We start from the raw sequence: 16,037 nt of genomic DNA, 5'->3' as shown, positions 1-16,037 counted from the left end.
ACTGCGAACCCTGCACTGCTTTTATGGCATTGGCTAAGATTGGCCCCGCCCCCTACGTAAGCCAACCTATCGCGGGACTGAAGCGTCCGCGATTGACCTGACAAGATCACTGGGCCGGAAGGTCTAGGGCGGATGATTGGGTAGTTGCAGAGATGGCGGCGGCCGCAGCAAGTCGGGGGATCGCGGCCAAACTGGGCCTGCGTGAGATTCGCATCCACTTATGCCAGCGCTCGCCCGGCAGCCAGGGTGTCAGGTGAGGTGCCGCAAGGTGAGGCAGGCGGGCGGGCTTAGGGGCACCGGGGTCACGACCTCGTCCTCCCTGGTGTTTGGGGAGGCCCGCGCCCACACCGCACACGCGGTGCTCTCTCCGGCTCCGCAGGGACTTCATCGAGAAACGCTATGTGGAGCTGAAGAAGGCGAACCCCGACCTGCCCATCCTAATCCGCGAGTGCTCCGATGTGCAGCCCAAGCTCTGGGCCCGCTACGGTGAGCGCGGGACACCGGGAACCTGGGACCCCGGTGAGGGAACAAGGGTTCAAGAAGAGAAAAGGCCGCCCAAGGTCACGCAGAAACCTTTAGGGGGACTGGAACTCGAACTTCAACCTTGCTTTGACCTTGTTGCAGATAAGGAAATATACTTTCACAAAATTATAGGATGCTTTGTGTCCTAAGTCACATCTATGTGGAGGCGGGCCCGGTCCTGCATAGGGACGAGGAACTGTCTTTTTTGTTAATTCAGAACAGGCTTCAGATAGGGGAGGAGAGATGCTGGTCAATTCCCATCAATATAGGTCCTTCCAGGTTCTGTGTGGTCAGTGCCAGTCCAGGTAGAGAGTTAAAAATCTCAGTAGTAAAAACCTAAAATAATGGCCTGTGTTGAGCACTTACTAGGCTTTGTGCTGAGTTTTTTCCTGCCGAAATCTCATTTAATCTTCATTAATTATATGCAAGGTGGATTCGTTTTTCTCATTGTAGAGATCAGAAAGCTGAATCAACAATTCTGTGAAACATACCGAAGGTTATGCAGCTAGAATGTATAACAGGGTTGAACCATTACATTTGTTCCCCCTTCCTAGAATTCACTTCTGCCAGGCTTATGTGGCTGGCTCTTTGTTACAATTCAGGTTATTTTTCAGGTCTGAACTTACATATCACCTCCTCAAAAAGGCATTCCCTGGCCAGTTATGTAACGTTTCCCCTTATCCCTGTTTCATTTTACCACAGTCTTAAAACTATTACCATGTTTCCTGATATATGGGGGCATGCGATAAATATTTATACTTACTTTATAATGTTTTTAATTTATTTGGGGGGGTGATTAGGTTTGTTTATTTAATGGAAGTAGTGGGGATTGAACCCAGGACCTCCTGCATGCTAGGAAGGCACTCTACCACTGAGCTATACCCTCCCCCGATAAAAGTATTTTAATCACAGCTTTTAACTACACCTTACCCTAGAAATATCTAGGGGCAGGCGGGGAATCATACCCAAGGCAGATCAGTTTCAACAGTGGACAACTACAGTATGCCATGCACTAAAAATTGTCTGGAGGAGGAAAAAAGTCTCTCCTTCCAAAAACCAGTAGACTAGAAAAGGAGGTGGACAAAATAACTTTATTATACTAGGTGGACTATGGGAGCCATTGAATGGGGACTACAGAAAGGCTAGACCCGTGCAATGCACTGCTCACAATAGTTAATAAATGTCTATCATGCCCCATAAAACTTCCGTGAAACACTTTGCTTCCCATTGTGACCACCCAGAATCAGCCCAAATTCTAGCTGGACATTAGCTTCTTAGGTGCATTTGAGACCCATTGGATAAATTCTAGGCATAACAAGACTGTAAGTTGGAGACAAAGACCTTTTATTATATTTGGTAGCCCCAATAGTGCAAAGCAGATATTTAAGTACCTCCTTCTCTCCTCAGCATTTGGCCAAGAGAAGAATGTCTCTTTGAACAACTTCAGTGCGGATCAGGTAACCAGAGCCCTGGAGAATGTGCTAAGTGGCAAAGCTTGAAGCTTCTGCTGAGGAGTAAGAGCAACAGCCCTACAGCCTGGGCTCTGCTGGACTGGGTACAATGTGGACAAATGTGTTCTTCTGTTCTTTATAAAGCTTGGGCTGAAAATGCTCTCAGGATGTTTTGTTCCTCATTCCACCTTCTACCCCTTACTGTACAACCAACTGAGGCAAAGCAGTTGAATATAAAAATAAAACTTTATTCTGTCCCATCAAAAGCCATCAGCTGCTGAAACAAAAAGAATTTTTTAAAAGGCTGGGGAAAGAAAGAACAAGAAAAGAGGAGATTCCAAGGACCGAGATTAAGTAGGCCACTGAGTTCCCTCTTGGCCCTCCTGTCTGGACAATGCTGGGTGATAAGGAGGAGGAGCTGGGATCCCTTAGACAAGGCTTAGGCTCAAATGTGGGAGCAGAGAGCATGACACATCATTATGGTTCTAAACCCTCAAAAGGGGCTCTGTGGGCCAGGAAGTTGGTGGGGTGGTAGTTAAAGAGTGGAGTATGTGACACGGAGAAGCCAAGTCACCCATGCTGAGCTGTCTGCTGGAGAGCACGCACACGATCCTGGAGCTGTGCCACCTCCTCATGCCTCTGTAGGGCCTGCAGCCCTGATTGCTGCAAGAAGGCCTGAACAGCCTAAGAGTGGGGAAAAAAGGATTCAACACAGCGTCCCTGAGCCCTAATACTCAACTCCCACAGCCTTACAGGTTAGCCCACCTCTTCTTGGAAGATAGCACATTCCCAACAAGAATACAGAAGTTCTAGCCTAGGCTAGCTGGCCCAGAGAAGTGACTAAAGTTAAGACTAGAAAGAAAGGGGCCAGGGTGAGACTAGAGGCTTCAGAACAGGGGGACTGGGGACCAAGGCCAGAAACTCACCCCTGGCTGATAGAGGAACAGCAATTGCAGCAGCTCCAAACTCTGGCCTACTACTTCAGTGTCAGAGAAGGCCAATGTGTCCAGCAAGGAGGGGAGCAGGGGCCCTGGCCAGAGACGCTGACAATAAGCAGGACCTTTCTCTGCAATGTTGCACACAACTGTGAGCACCTGCAGACAGATACATGTACACATCCCCACAGAGGAAAGCCAAAGATTGTAACAATAGCTTCTATGGAGTACTGACCATGTGCCCAAGCACTATGCCAACCACTTTATATGCATATTCTGTAAATCCTACCTCAGCCACCCCCAGGTAGGATTACCATTCCCAATTATAAATAAGGAAACTGACACTTGAGATGGTTAGTTGACTTGCCCAAGGTTAGTTACTAGTACACCACGGTTTAGGGACACACACCTAGACCATCTGGTCTATGACTGATGGTCTGGCCCAGAAGCCATCCACACCACACCACCTGCCAGCTCTCAGCTAAGGATACATCTGGAGGCTTAGGTCTGCTCCCACTGTTTATACTCAGGCCACCCGATCTTGGACCCAAGTGACCTTAATACCTACCAATACGCTCACCACATTAGATACTGACAACAACTGCAAGAGGGGCTCAATCAGATCCAGGGAGAGCAAGGAGGTGCAGAAACTAGGACTGTTTGCTGGAAAGGAAAATGTCAGGGTGAAGTTCCTCTAACTGGGGCCTGAAACCACCTCAGTTCCAGTGCTACCCACCCCAGCCCAGGCCATGAGGAAGTATTCCCAGCATCTAACGGTCCAGGCCTAGGCAGATTACAGTGCTTACCAGTGAGGTTATTAAGAAGCCAGAGGCCCTCAGGAAGCAGGCTGGGCTGTTTCTGGAGGAAGAACTGCAGAAGGATAAATAAGGCTGCCACAACACGCTCATCTCGGAGCTGCATTTGCTCTCCCACGGCCTCCACTGCTGCCTCTGTTAGCAAGTTGCTTAGACACCGAAGCACAGGGCATGCCAGCTGCAAAGAGGAGTTGGGGGTCAGGTGTAAGGAGCAAGGGGCAACCTGCGCATGGAAGCAGGAGCAGAGTAAGAAGAGACATTGCCCAGATCTTGACCTGACCTCTTCACCTACCAGCTCCAGTCCTGCATCCTCAGTTCTCTGGACAGCCCCAGCCAAGTCCAACAGCAGCAGCCCCAGAGTGGACAGAGCCCCATGGGTGATGAGCAGGGCATTATTGACCTGGCTGGGCAATAGGAAGCCAGTAGTCACTACTCAGTCAATCCTACCTTTATTTTTTTATTTTTTTGCTGTTTCATTTTTTTATCACTCAAAAAAGCTTCATTTTTTATTTAGCTTTGACTCTGTGCTTGTGCTTTCAATACTTTCACGATGATTTTCTGCTCCTCAATAAGGAAAGCACACTTGATCCTGTCACAGACACGTTTAGCACACAGGGAACCATCATAAGCCCGGCTGACATGCTTTTTTGTTTTAGACAGTCTCATAAGACCTTGAGGTCTCACATCACGAACTCCTCGAAGTCGGCCTGGGCACACGCCGCATGTGAATTTTGGTGCTTTCCCAACTTTCTTGGTATAAAGGTAAACAATTCTATTACCAGAAGTTTGGGACAGCCTAGCTTTGTTAGAGGCTGTACTGTAGGAAAGCCTATGATAGTATGTCAAACACTGGACCATTCTGAATGCCTCTAGATATGGTCCCCGGAAGAGCCAATCCTACCTTTAAATCAACAAATGGCCTAGGTCTGCGGGTTTCCAGGGCTTCAAGAAGAGAGGACCACAGAAGGAAGAAAACCCACCACTACAATTCCAGAAACCAAAGTTCAAAAACCTGAGTGTCATGGAAGGAAACTCCAGGGGAGGCCTATGGCACTTTCTTCAACTGGCCTGTGTTACCTGCAGATTATGTAGTGAAGGCACCAGGCAAACTCCACAGCAACCCCAAGGTTCAGCTTTGGGCCAGGTTGCAACAGTTGCAGCATGTGCTGGGGGAGAGGGGAGCCCAGGACAGAGCTGCCAGTAGAAGCAGAGATATGAGTAGGAACCACAGAAGGCAAGATGCCAGCCACTCTTCCCAAACCCTAACAGCAGGTGGCAAAGTGTCCAAACCCAAAGCTCCTCCCAGTCAGGCACACGGAGCTAAAATGTGCAACAGCCGTGGAAACAAAACTCTACCAGGCATCCAGGGGCTACACTAACAAGTAGGTCACACCTGCCTGCACATGTGAAGACCCAATTTTACTTACGGGATGATCTTCTCTGGAGCTTCCTTAGCCTGCAGAAGCTGGGACAAGGCGTATCCAAGGGCTTCCAGCACAGTCAGATGGGGGGACTAGAAGCAGACAGAGAAGGGATTTGACTCTGGAACCCAGGCCGTAAGATTTCCTGAGACTTTAAACCTCTTAGCACAGGGCAGAGGCTGGAGGTGCCTAACCAAAGCAGGCAGTGCATGTAGAGAGACATGACGGGAGGGTTGCCCAGGGAGGAGGAAAGGAAATGGACACTTACCTGGATGCAGGCAGCCAAAGCTGGAACAATGCCCTGTGGCAGGAGCTGCCTTCTCACAGCCTCACTCTCCACGATCAGGTTACCCAGTGTATACAGACAGAGCTCCTGAGAGCCGGATGAGAAAATCACTGGGCTTGGCCTGTCTCAGGCTGGGGTAGGGGTGGGGTGGATGGAGCATCCCTATCCCTAGGGATCTGGGTACAGAGGAATGGGAGATGATGGGTGTACGTATGCCTGTGGCATCAGGGGAAACAGGTTTTCTTCTTTTCTCTAGCTGCCAGCTCAAACTGGACCCACAGCAAATTTTTAAATCCAAACCAAGAATAAGGAAGGAAGGGATAGAGCTTACTATAAAATCTGAGCTGTGACCGGAGAGGTAGGTGAGAAGATAGGAAGTAGCCGGCAGGCAGGCCTCAGCCACTGTAGACTGCTCAGAATGAGAGAGCTCATGAAGGCAGCGAGCCGCCTCCAGCTGCAGCAGGGCCTGGTTGCTGGTCAAGAGCCCGACCAGGGTCCGAATGCTGCCCTCCAGCCTACACAAGTGAGCACCAGAGCCCTGCTCAGCCTGTGGCCCATTCTCCTCCATGCTCCCATCCATCCCTCAGAGCCCCAGCCACCCACTCATACCACCCACACTGACCTGATGAAGGCCTGCTGCGTCTCAGGGTGCTGCAAGCCTCGACGAAGGCTGACCAGAGCCTTCTCTCTCTCCTTTTCCTCTGTCCCCCGCTGGGCTAACCGAAGGAACTGCTGGATCTACGACCCAGGACAGGAAGAAGAGAGGTGGTAACACACAGTTGCCAGAAAGCAAGGCATGAATCCTGCTCTGCCCACTTCCCGTGTGCCCTCCAATATGGCACAATCCCTAGAACTTGTCATTCACGCTAATATAGCTATGTACCAACTTTACAGTAGTGGACAGAAGAGGTACTCAGAACGCGGTTTAATACCAGCCTTGCCACTTACTCTACAGGGGACCTACACCTCAGTTTCTCACCTGAAAAATAAGAATAACATCTACCCTGACTTCTTACTGGCTTATTTTAAGGATAACATTTAAACCTCTCAACCTGGCATAACCTACCCCTCCAGCCATTCTCCCCATGCAACCTACAATGCAACAACACCAACCACAACAGGACTTGTTTTTTAACGCTTTCAAATTTTGTACAATCTATTTTTTCGGCGCAGTATACCCTCTCCAGGTCCTCCATCCCTCTGGGATGTTAGCCCTTTCTGGCTTCCTTTGGCAGACTCAGGGGTTTCTATTGTACCTCATGTTTCCATCATGACAGGTGGGAGCATATCTGTCTCTTCACTGGGCTGTAAACACTTCATAGAAAAGGATTCTCTTTTTATCTTTATGTATCTCAGTACCCAGCATAGGCGTTGTGCCATAAAGTAAGCACACATGAATAAATGGTATAACCTAGGTGTAAGTGCTTTGCAAACTACATATGTAAATAGATAATATAAACACGGAGGATGCCCAAGGCTTGCTGAATGAATAAATGAACTAAAAAAAAATTATTTCATTCACTTTTTCCATAAATGAGTCTATGCCAGATGCTGTACAGGCATCTGGGTTTTCAATGATGACAAATAAGGTTCAGGTTATTGTGGATTTAAAGTCCAGCTGAAGAAACTATAAAAACAAGCAAACAATTAGTATGATTAATATTCTGCAGACCCACTTTAGTTGCCGAAAATGCAAAGCCCTGCTTTCAGTATGCAGAGAAGAGGATGGTGGCAATTGCATTGGCAAGGGCACGTAAAGACTCCACAGCTCTTTAGGAGGTAAAAACAAACAAACAAAACACCCAAAAACCATCTCGGACTGGATGATGATGTTGGATGAGGGACACGAGTTATCTCGGATGAATTCCCGGTTTCAGGCTTGGCCCACTAGATAGATGGAGGTGTTGAAGGGACCGCGTTCAGGTCTGGCGTCATAACTCAAGTACTCGAGAAGGAATCTGCCGCCAGATGGCGTTGACCTCACCACGCACCCTGCCCCCTAACCTCGGCTTCTCCAAGGATCACAGCCACATATCCTTCAGCTTTCTCCGGGTCTTCGTCTCTCAGCAGCCTCTTGCTGACCAGCTGCTGCTCTCTCCGCGCCTTCCGCAGTGCTAGGGGCAAAGGAGCCGGCTGAGCGTGGGAGGGGCACCCAGGACCCAGAACTCGTCTCTGACCCAGGGGGCTTCCTCACCTCGTCTCCTACTGCCATCCCCCATTCTCCCGTGCTCCCCCGCCCGCCCACACCTGCCTCTCGCTCCCGCCGGCGGCACCGTAGCTCCTCCACCCCGCAGCTCAACGGCCTGAGGCGGCGCTGCCGTCGGCTCCACATGGTGGAGCTGGAGGAAATTTGCACCAAGATGAGAACCGGCAAAGGGGAACAGAGGCCTGAAAGACTGTACCGCCCGCGCAGCCGCAGCGCAAGGCGGAAGGGGCGGTGCCAGCCGGCGGAGCACGAAGTGAAGTGAAGGCGGGGCGGGACGAGGGGGCGCGGCCACCGGCTGAGGCGGGGCGGGGCGAAGGGAGGGTGGGGCGGGCAGAGGAGGAGAGAGGAGGAGCGAGAACAGAGGACTGGCAGGGCGAGGGCGGGAGGGGCGGTGCGAAGGCTAGAGGTAGGGTGGGACCTAGGCGGAAAGCCAAGAGAATTCTGAGCAGCCGCACTTTGGTTTCTCTGCTTCAAATCTACGAGAGTAACTCAACCTCGACCCCGACGGCCCCGGAAACTAGCGCCACCTTCCAGCAAACATAACGTCCCTACCCCTAACACTTCCTAAACAAACATTCAAAACTACCCCGAGTTCTAGGAAGGTATGGAAGCCGTTTCACCCATAACACGGCTATGAAGAGCTAAACGCTGGACGCGCATAACCTTACTGAATGTTCGCTATGACAATTATCCCCATTAGACGGGTGAGAAAAATTAGGCAACAATGTCACTGTTCTGCATAAAAGTGAATCGCATTATTTTTAGGACAAAGTAATTCTTTCATCAAATTTTAAGCACCACTGATCTACTGCGTATGGGGAAACACTAGTGAATTAAAAACCGTGTTCCTTACCCTCAAAATCCAAATTATGGCTAACTAAGCCCTGCATGGTCTAATACCTGCTAACGTCTCCAATCTCACCTTTCTCATCTCTCCTGAGATCTTTGTTCCCTAAACAAGCCCTGCTCTTTTCCTCTTCTAGGCTTTTGCACAAGCTGTTCCACTGCCTAGAGCCTTGTCTCTGCAATCCCACCCTCACTACAACCAGCATCCTTCTCTTAACACCATGCTCAAAATCTCAACTCCAGTGTCCCCTCCCTGCTCAGAACTACTGGACCAGTGCACCTAATTATGAGAGTGTATATCACCATACACTTCTTCATAACCCTTTTCACAGCTGTCATTGTTATAGTGTAATTGTTTGACATTGTCTCCTCCCAAACCCCCTTCACAGCTCCAAGAGAGTAGAACCCTGGTAGCACTTAAGAATTTTTACTGAGACCTCTAATTTTTAGAATGGAGATCATCATCCTGTCATCACCTCTTCTCTCCAGGTCCAGCACATATCCAACCTCTGGACAGCTGATTACTGAGCACCTGCTATGCACCATACTCTGGCTGGGGATAGGATCTGGGTCTTGTACCCTTCTTCATGGGGCAGGCTGGCTTTTAACATCTGTATCTTTCTCCTGGTGGGGAAGATAAGTCCCCAGGAAAAATCTATGCTCTGTTTGAGTGTCTGCTCAGTTACAGCTGTCCAAACTGTTTTGTTTGTTTGTTTGTTTGCTTGTTTGGAACTTATCTGCCTGGCAACACTGTTAACCCTGTAAGAAACAGCCCCATGTCCTAGCTGGGGCTAGCTGTTCCTTTCTCTAGAGCTCCCACAAGTCCTTGTTTTCTCCTCTGTAAGATTCCTCTTCACTGTGGACTGTAGTTCTGGGTCCGTGTTTGCCTCCATCACCTACTAGAGTGCTTGAGGGAGTATATGATGGTTATGTCTGCACCCCAGGGCTTGCAGCAGCCCTGGCACTTTTATAGATAAATGATAGATATTTTTTGAATCAAGGTGTGAGTCCAAATCTTTGCAAAACCATTGTTGACCCTTTAGCTTGGACCCCTCATCCAGAGTGTCTTCCCTAAGGTGATGGAATTTGCTGAGGAGCCAGGCTTTAGTGGCCTGAGTCTTCTGAATGCAGAGACTCTGATGAAGAAAATAATAAAGGGCTACTGTTGCAACCTCAGTGGTCGAGCTGGGATTCCAACTCTGGTTGTCTAACTGCAGAGTTAGTGTATTTAACACTGAGCTATACTCATATCTTGGTCCTCAGGGATGTCCCAGTGACCTGGTCTGGCCTTTAAGCATGGCTTAGGGTATAAGAGCATGACCAACAGGATACACAGAGGGCAGTGTGGTCTGATGAAGCCTCATTGTTTGGACTGGGGGCAGATGTGAAGCTGCTTCTGGAAAATAGGAAAGTAAGAATTCAAAAATTTTTGATGTAGCCCTTTACCTAGAAATACAGAAGTTCAGACTTATGAGGGCTGTTTTAAAAGCATAGCCTTTCTGAAAAAAAAAAAAAGTGTGATTTTGAAATTTAACATTCAGGTATTAAAAGGGAGGGAAAAAAAGACCAATAAATAAATAAATAAATAAATAAATAAAGGCATAGCTTTTCTGAAACTGAGGGCAGTCATCAATTAGATCCCTCGAAGTGTAACTTGCTTAATAAATAATACTATGTAACCTGACTTCACCAATCAAGCTCACCTTAATTGTTCCTGCAAATTTACATACCCTCATGTAGCTTAGACAATATGTCACAAGACTCCTTTAACTGCCCCCCAGTGAGTAACTGCCCCCCTCTGAAATATGGGTTGCTATAGTAATGGCTGTTTAAGTTGATTTTCAGGAACTTAGAGTCAGTTCTTGTCCAGTTCACATTCCAGCTGATTAAGACTGGTTGGAATCACCACCCTCCAACTGGCCCTGTGTGAGGTCAGAGGGCCAAAACTCTCCCCATGCTAATGCCACCATTTTCCAAAAATGTGAACCATAAGAAGCATGTAACTCAGACACACCTGAGTGAGCAATGATTTATTTCCTCATCTTTTTCCTGTCTCCGGTCACCTTCCCCTGCACCTCCAACCACCCTATATCCTTCACTCATAAATATCCGAAGCCCCTCGCCTTCAGGGAGGCAGATCTGAGATTTGTTCTCCCTGGTCCTCATTTGGATGTCTTGTGAATAAACTCTTTCTCTGCTGCAAACTTTAGCTTCTCAGCATTTGGGTTACTGCACATTGGACAAGCAAACCTGCTTCAGTAACATTTTCCCACCCTCTTAGGACACCTCCTTTTTTCCCTTGACAAAACAGGTGAGCTACTAGTTAATCCTCATTCAACATAGGTCCAGACTTTCCTTCCTAGGACGTACGATTTGTGCTGGGTGGGGGGCAGGGAGCTAGGTCCAAGCGAGAAAATTATATCAGAAACATCTTGTTTCTCAATTTCGGGATGGGGAAGTGGAAGCTCTAAGAGAGGTAGTGACTTAGCCAACGTGTCTCTGTTAAACACCTCTACTTTTAAGAAAGCTATTACTTTAAAGTTGTAAATCACTATATTGTATATCTGTAATTTATGTAATATTGTACATCAACTATACTTCAATTTTTAAAAAACTGTTACTTTCTTAATAAACAAATTTTAAGAACTGCCAGCTGTCAGTTAAAAAGGGGGGTTGTGAGTGGGGAGTTGTTCTTCAGAACTTCCTTCTATTAAACCTAATTCTAGCCCTTCAAGTCAATAGATGAAGTTTGTAATCTCTTCCACAAAATATCCAGTTAAATATCAGAGGACTTGGGTGACAGGAGGGCAATAGTAACCACCAAGTCTAGGGAAAAGTCAAGGAAACTACCAGTTGAGTCAGGGATATAGGCAGGGGAGGTGAGAGTCCCAGCCTGAGGCAGTGGGGATCCTTTCTCCAACCCAGACAAGTCTGGGGGCGCCTGAGTCATCAGGGCGAAGCCTGCCACAGAGGGCCCTAGACGACTTGCAAGATCCTTCCTCTTATGGCCCCTCTCCTGGCAACATGCTTCATTGCAAAATTTCCCGGAATGGTACGGAATGGGGTGGTTGGGAGGAAGAGAAGTGGAGAGTGACAGGGTTCAAAGAGGAGGGAACAAAGTGACATCTCAGGGTTACATAAACTCTTCGAGGTTGCCAAAGATTTAGGACGTTTGTGGAGACTGGAAGCCGGCGAGTGTCGCCAGACAGGAAAGAAGTTACAGCCCTTCCGAGAGCCAGCCAGCCAGCTGGAGACCCAGAGGCTCTGAGGACACATCGACCATGGTAAGTGTATGTTCTTGGGGCCGAATAGGGTCTACTCGGGAAACCTCAGGGGCAGCAGGGGCCTCCTTAACCTCCCCCGTCTTCCTAGGCGCCTGTGCCCTACCTACTGCTGCTGCTGCTGCCACTGCTGCGCGTGTCTGCGGACGAACTGGAACCCTGCCAACTGGACGATGAAGATTTCCGCTGCGTCTGCAACTTCACGGATCCGGAGCCTGACTGGTCCAGTGCCTTGCAGTGTATGGTTGCCGTCGAGGTGGAGATTCGTGGAGGTGGCCGCAGCCTGGAACAGTTTCTAAAGAAAGCCAACTCCGACCCGAAGCAGTATGTTGACATGGTCAGGGCTCTGCGATTGCGGCGGCTCACGGTGGGCGCTGCACAGGTTCCCTCTCAGCTTCTGGTCGCCGTCCTGCATGTGCTCGGGTATTCACGCCTAAAGGAACTGACGCTGGAGGACCTGGAGGTAACCAGCCTGCTGCCGCCGCCGCCTGTGAAAGACCCTGGGCCAGCACTCTCTACCCTCAGAATCCATAACGTGTCCTGGGCAACAGGAGGTGCGTGGCTCAGCAAACTGCAGCAGTGGCTCAAGCCGGGCCTCAGGGTACTGAACATTGCGCAAACACATCCGCTTGCTTTCTCTTGCGCACAGCTCCGCACCTTCCCGACCCTTACCACCCTAGACCTGTCTGACAATCCTGGACTGAGCGAGCGCGGGCTGACTACGGCCCTCTGTCCTCACAAGTTCCCGGCCCTCCAGGATCTGGCGCTACGCAACGCGGGGATGGAGACGCCCAGCGGAGTGTGCGCAGCGCTGGCGGCGGCGGGTGTGCAACTACACCGTCTGGATCTCAGTCACAACTCGCTGCGCGCCGCCGCCTCGGACGATCCCCGGTGTGTCTGGCCCCGCACACTGAACTCTCTCAATTTGTCGTTCGCTGGGCTGGAGCAAGTGCCTAAAGGACTGCCGCCCAAACTCAGCGTGCTTGATCTCAGCTGCAACAGGCTGAACAGAGCGCCACGGCCAGACGAACTGCCAGAGGTGAGTAACCTGACACTGGATGGGAATCCCTTACTGGACCCTGGAGCCCTCAAGCACCAAGAAGACCCGATGCCCTCTGGGGTGGTCCCAGCCTGTGCGCGTTCCGCCTTGACCGTGGGCGTGTCTGGAACTCTGGCGCTGCTTCAAGGAGCCCGGGGCTATGCCTGAAGCCCAGGGGAGAACAATCCATTGGCCTCAGAGTGCCCTGGCTTCTGGGGAGCCTCGTCAGGACGTCTCAACCAACCCACCCTCTACCCCCATCTTCATTAAAATCTTAAACAATGGTCCGTGTCATTCACTCAACACGTATTTACTGGGTGTCTGCTATGTGCTGGGCACATTGCTGTATAGGAACTCCATTACACTTAAACTTTCTTCAGACTAACTCCCTAGAAACCATACCTGCCCTAACTTAGAAAAGAACTGCAGAGGCAGAAGGGGCAGGGAAATGTTGCCTGTCTAGGCCTGCGTGGGAGAACCAAGGGTTTCTGTTCAGTGGGGTCTTTCTAAGCAGATTACTGGCACCTTTGTTAAGATGTCTGAATCATAAACATTCCTAGGATGATACAGAATGTCTCCTCTCCAGTGCACTTTCTAAGAGCCAGCTGCTCCTTTCCCAAGGTAATAAAACCCAGAGCCACTTGCTTATTCTTTCTTTCCCCCGTCCCCTAGGGAGGAGACACAACTATGCCACTTGTTCTACATAAACTCTGAGTTTTATAATTTCAGGATTCCTCTCCTGTAGTGTAAAGTCCCTCTGCACATACAGCTACGCTGACTTTCACTGTATCATCTAATGGGGAATTTGAGGATGGGGAACTGATGCAAGACTCTGTCATTTAACAGTCTGTCTCTGAACCAGGGATCTTATGATTAAGTTAGTATATGTGAATAAAATTGTTTCAGGCTGGCTCTCTGATTTGCAAAAAGATAATATCTTAGACCCTTCACAGCTCCTTGGACCCTTCACAGGACAATTAACAATGTATGTCCTCTGAACCACATTGTCTCTTGTCTCAGAGACCCAGGACATCAGCCAAGAGGCACTGTTCCTTCCAAGGGTCCCTTCTTCATTGCATCAGGGAGGCAGCCACATTTATCAGAGGTGGAGATATCTGCCTCAAGGGGGACCTCAAGAGGAGTGGGAGGAGGCAGGTAAACACAGCCCTCCAGACTGCCTCCCTCCAGTGTCCAGAACCACACAGATAGGAATGGGGAATGCAAATGAACATTGATGGGAGAGTTACAAAGGCCATCAGACCACAGATTCAAAGAATCATAGGGACAGCTAAATAAACTGTCAATCTGTGTGGCTGAACCACACTGACTCCATTTTGTCAGCTCTACCTTAGGCCTGCAGTCCTGCACCCTCCTCTTTCTGCAGGAGCTTTAGTCCAGTTGCAAAGAGTGAGACCAAGCCAGATGGCTTTCCTATCAACTTTTACTCTTGCCTTCATCTGTTGTGAAAACTGGAAAAATGCCTTTTGCTGACACAGTTGGTTAATGATCATGAGAGCCCCATGGAGGAAAAAGCCCCGGTTCCCTTGAACGCAGATGTGCTTCTTACTTGGTAGTCAAATTCTATTTTTAGCTTTGGCGCATTTAAATCCCGGGTACCCCTTTGCAGAGTGCAGCTGTGATTATGTAAGTAATGCGGCTGTAAGTAAGTACCCGCAATAAACTTCAAGATTGCTTGCTTGGAGTTGTTCGCTTCATTTTTCAGTCTCAAAGTTCTTTATCAGTTCGGAAAATATCATTCAATATCTCCACCTCCCACATTTTTGCATGTGGATAGACAGTTTCCCAGATGCCATTGTTTGAAAAGACATTGAATGGTACTGGTACCTTTGTCAAAAATCATTTGACCATATACGTGAGGTTTTATTTCTGGACTCTATTCAATTCCATTGGTTAATATAAATCTCTTTTTGCCAGTACTACACTGTTGTGATTACAAAAGCTTTGTAATAAGTTACGAAATCAGAAAGTGTGAGATCTCCAACTTTATTCTTTTTATTTTCAAGATTTGTTTTGGCTATTGGGGGTCCCTTAAGATTCCATATGAATCTTAGGATGGACTTTTCTTTCTACAAAAAATGCCATTGGATTTTGATAGGGATTTCATTAAATCTGTAGATTTCTCAGGGGAGTGTTGCTATCCTAACAATATTAAGTCTTCTAACCCATGAACATGGGATGATTTTCCATTTATTTGTGTCTTCTTCAATTCTTTCAGCAATGTTTTGTGGTTTCCATTATACAAGTCTTTCATCTCTTTGGTTAATTCCTAAGTATTTTATTCTTTTCAATGCTGTTGTAAATGGAATTGTTTTTCTTAATTTCCTTTCCAGATTGTTTATTGTTCATATAGAGAAATTTCTGACCTGAAACAAATAGACTGCTTGATATTTGTCCTGCAAAGATAAGTATCTTTGGGATTGGCAGACAGTTGCAGTTCAAGGTCTGCAACCACAGTGAACCACACACAAGTTCCTGTACTGCAAAGGAAGAAGGATGTTTTTACACAGAGAAAAAGGAAGTTGGGAGGGTATAATAAACAGAGTCTGTGGCTTTTTACTGGCTGGTCTTTGCCAGTGAAAAAGGAATCTTTCTTCTTACTCTTGGGCTCTGCTAGGGTCTCAGGGCATGAAGGCTCTCCTTTCTGGTCTCCCAACTCTATTTAATTAATTGAGGTTTCTGTTTATGGGGTTTTGTTTGTTTGTTTGTTTGCTTTGTTTTTTACAAAACTCATTGGATTTTGTTTGTCAATTTTGTATCCTTTAGCTTTGCTGAATTCATTTATCAGTTCTAACAGTTCTTGGGTGTGTGGAATTCTGGGGATTTTCTACATATAAGATCATGTCATCTGTGAGCAAAGATAATTTTACTTCTTCCTTTGAGTTGGATGCCTTTTATTTCTTTTTCCTGCCTAACTTCTTTGGCTAGGATAGCCAGTACTATGTTAAATAGAAGTGGCAAAAGTGGGTATCCTTGTCTTGTTCCTGATCTTAGAAAGTTTTCAGTCTTTTACTATTGAGTATAATGTCATGTTCATTAAGATGAGGGAATAGCATGACTGTATGCAGATGGGAATAAGCTATATATATCTTCTTTATTCTGCTAAAATTATATATAATAAATTTGCCATTTAATCTTTTTTTGCCATTTATTCTTTTTTTTTTTTTTTTTTTAATGGAGGTACTGGGGATTTGCTGGGAAACAAGCTGCTGGAAAA

At 47.8% G+C, this 16,037-nt stretch overlaps 4 protein-coding genes across 7 annotated transcripts; 2 read left to right on the top strand and 2 right to left on the bottom strand.

Annotated features, from left to right (window-relative positions):
- Nucleotides 1-88: 88 nt before the first annotated feature.
- Nucleotides 89-2,133, top strand: NDUFA2 (NADH:ubiquinone oxidoreductase subunit A2). Its single transcript, XM_010971749.3, has 3 exons — nucleotides 89-253; nucleotides 380-486; nucleotides 1,930-2,133. Exons 1-3 carry the CDS (start codon nucleotides 153-155, stop codon nucleotides 2,019-2,021), a joined length of 300 nt encoding a protein of 99 aa, XP_010970051.1. The 5' UTR covers nucleotides 89-152; the 3' UTR covers nucleotides 2,022-2,133.
- A 67-nt stretch (nucleotides 2,134-2,200) lies between these two features.
- On the bottom strand, nucleotides 2,201-7,872 carry TMCO6 (transmembrane and coiled-coil domains 6). Of its 4 annotated transcripts, none has more exons than XR_006720674.2 (12): nucleotides 7,678-7,872; nucleotides 7,435-7,544; nucleotides 6,053-6,168; nucleotides 5,762-5,945; nucleotides 5,413-5,517; nucleotides 5,151-5,236; nucleotides 4,801-4,917; nucleotides 4,004-4,127; nucleotides 3,715-3,901; nucleotides 3,477-3,571; nucleotides 2,900-3,039; nucleotides 2,201-2,657 (listed from the first exon to the last, which is right to left on the bottom strand). XR_006720674.2 is itself a non-coding variant. In XM_045507950.2 (12 exons), the coding sequence occupies exons 1-12, from the start codon at nucleotides 7,760-7,762 to the stop codon at nucleotides 2,544-2,546; spliced, it is 1,491 nt and encodes a 496-aa protein (XP_045363906.2). In that variant the 5' UTR covers nucleotides 7,763-7,872; the 3' UTR covers nucleotides 2,201-2,543. The 4 variants fall into 4 exon arrangements, 3 of the variants coding, with proteins under 3 accessions (XP_045363906.2, XP_010970052.3, XP_045363907.2); XM_045507950.2 differs by having other exon boundaries at nucleotides 2,900-3,067; XM_010971750.3 differs by having other exon boundaries at nucleotides 2,900-3,067; nucleotides 4,016-4,127; nucleotides 7,678-7,871.
- On the bottom strand, nucleotides 4,134-4,794 carry LOC105082205 (large ribosomal subunit protein eL34-like). Its single transcript, XM_045507952.2, has one exon. It carries the CDS (start codon nucleotides 4,579-4,581, stop codon nucleotides 4,234-4,236), a length of 348 nt encoding a protein of 115 aa, XP_045363908.1. The 5' UTR covers nucleotides 4,582-4,794; the 3' UTR covers nucleotides 4,134-4,233.
- Nucleotides 7,873-11,592: 3,720 nt separating the features above from the next.
- CD14 (CD14 molecule) lies at nucleotides 11,593-13,086 on the top strand. The gene is made up of 2 exons (XM_010971752.3): nucleotides 11,593-11,766; nucleotides 11,855-13,086. Exons 1-2 carry the CDS (start codon nucleotides 11,764-11,766, stop codon nucleotides 12,968-12,970), a joined length of 1,119 nt encoding a protein of 372 aa, XP_010970054.1. The 5' UTR covers nucleotides 11,593-11,763; the 3' UTR covers nucleotides 12,971-13,086.
- The last annotated feature ends 2,951 nt before the right edge of the window (nucleotides 13,087-16,037 follow it).

This window comes from Camelus bactrianus, chromosome 3 (genome assembly GCF_048773025.1).
Source record: "Camelus bactrianus isolate YW-2024 breed Bactrian camel chromosome 3, ASM4877302v1, whole genome shotgun sequence".
In the NCBI taxonomy this organism is placed as follows: Eukaryota; Metazoa; Chordata; class Mammalia; order Artiodactyla; family Camelidae; genus Camelus; species Camelus bactrianus.
Note: the sequence above shows the minus strand (reverse complement) of the source record. Positions and strands in the feature narration are given on the sequence as shown.

Bases quoted from the DNA above. Each gene is read 5' to 3' on its own strand.
- NDUFA2 (XM_010971749.3), top strand. From the start codon at position 153: ATGGCGGCGGCCGCAGCAAGTCGGGGGATCGCGGCCAAACTGGGCCTG. The intron at 254-379 runs GTGAGGTGCCGC...CCGGCTCCGCAG, and splicing joins CCCGGCAGCCAGGGTGTCAG to GGACTTCATCGAGAAACGCT. The intron at 487-1,929 runs GTGAGCGCGGGA...TTCTCTCCTCAG, and splicing joins CAAGCTCTGGGCCCGCTACG to CATTTGGCCAAGAGAAGAAT.
- LOC105082205 (XM_045507952.2), bottom strand. From the start codon at position 4,581: ATGGTCCAGTGTTTGACATACTATCATAGGCTTTCCTACAGTACAGCC.
- TMCO6 (XM_045507950.2), bottom strand. From the start codon at position 7,762: ATGTGGAGCCGACGGCAGCGCCGCCTCAGGCCGTTGAGCTGCGGGGTG. The intron at 5,946-6,052 runs GTCAGTGTGGGT...TCACTTGTGTAG, and splicing joins ACGCAGCAGGCCTTCATCAG to GCTGGAGGGCAGCATTCGGA. The intron at 3,902-4,003 runs GTCAGGTCAAGA...TCCTCTTTGCAG, and splicing joins TGGAGCTGGTAGGTGAAGAG to CTGGCATGCCCTGTGCTTCG.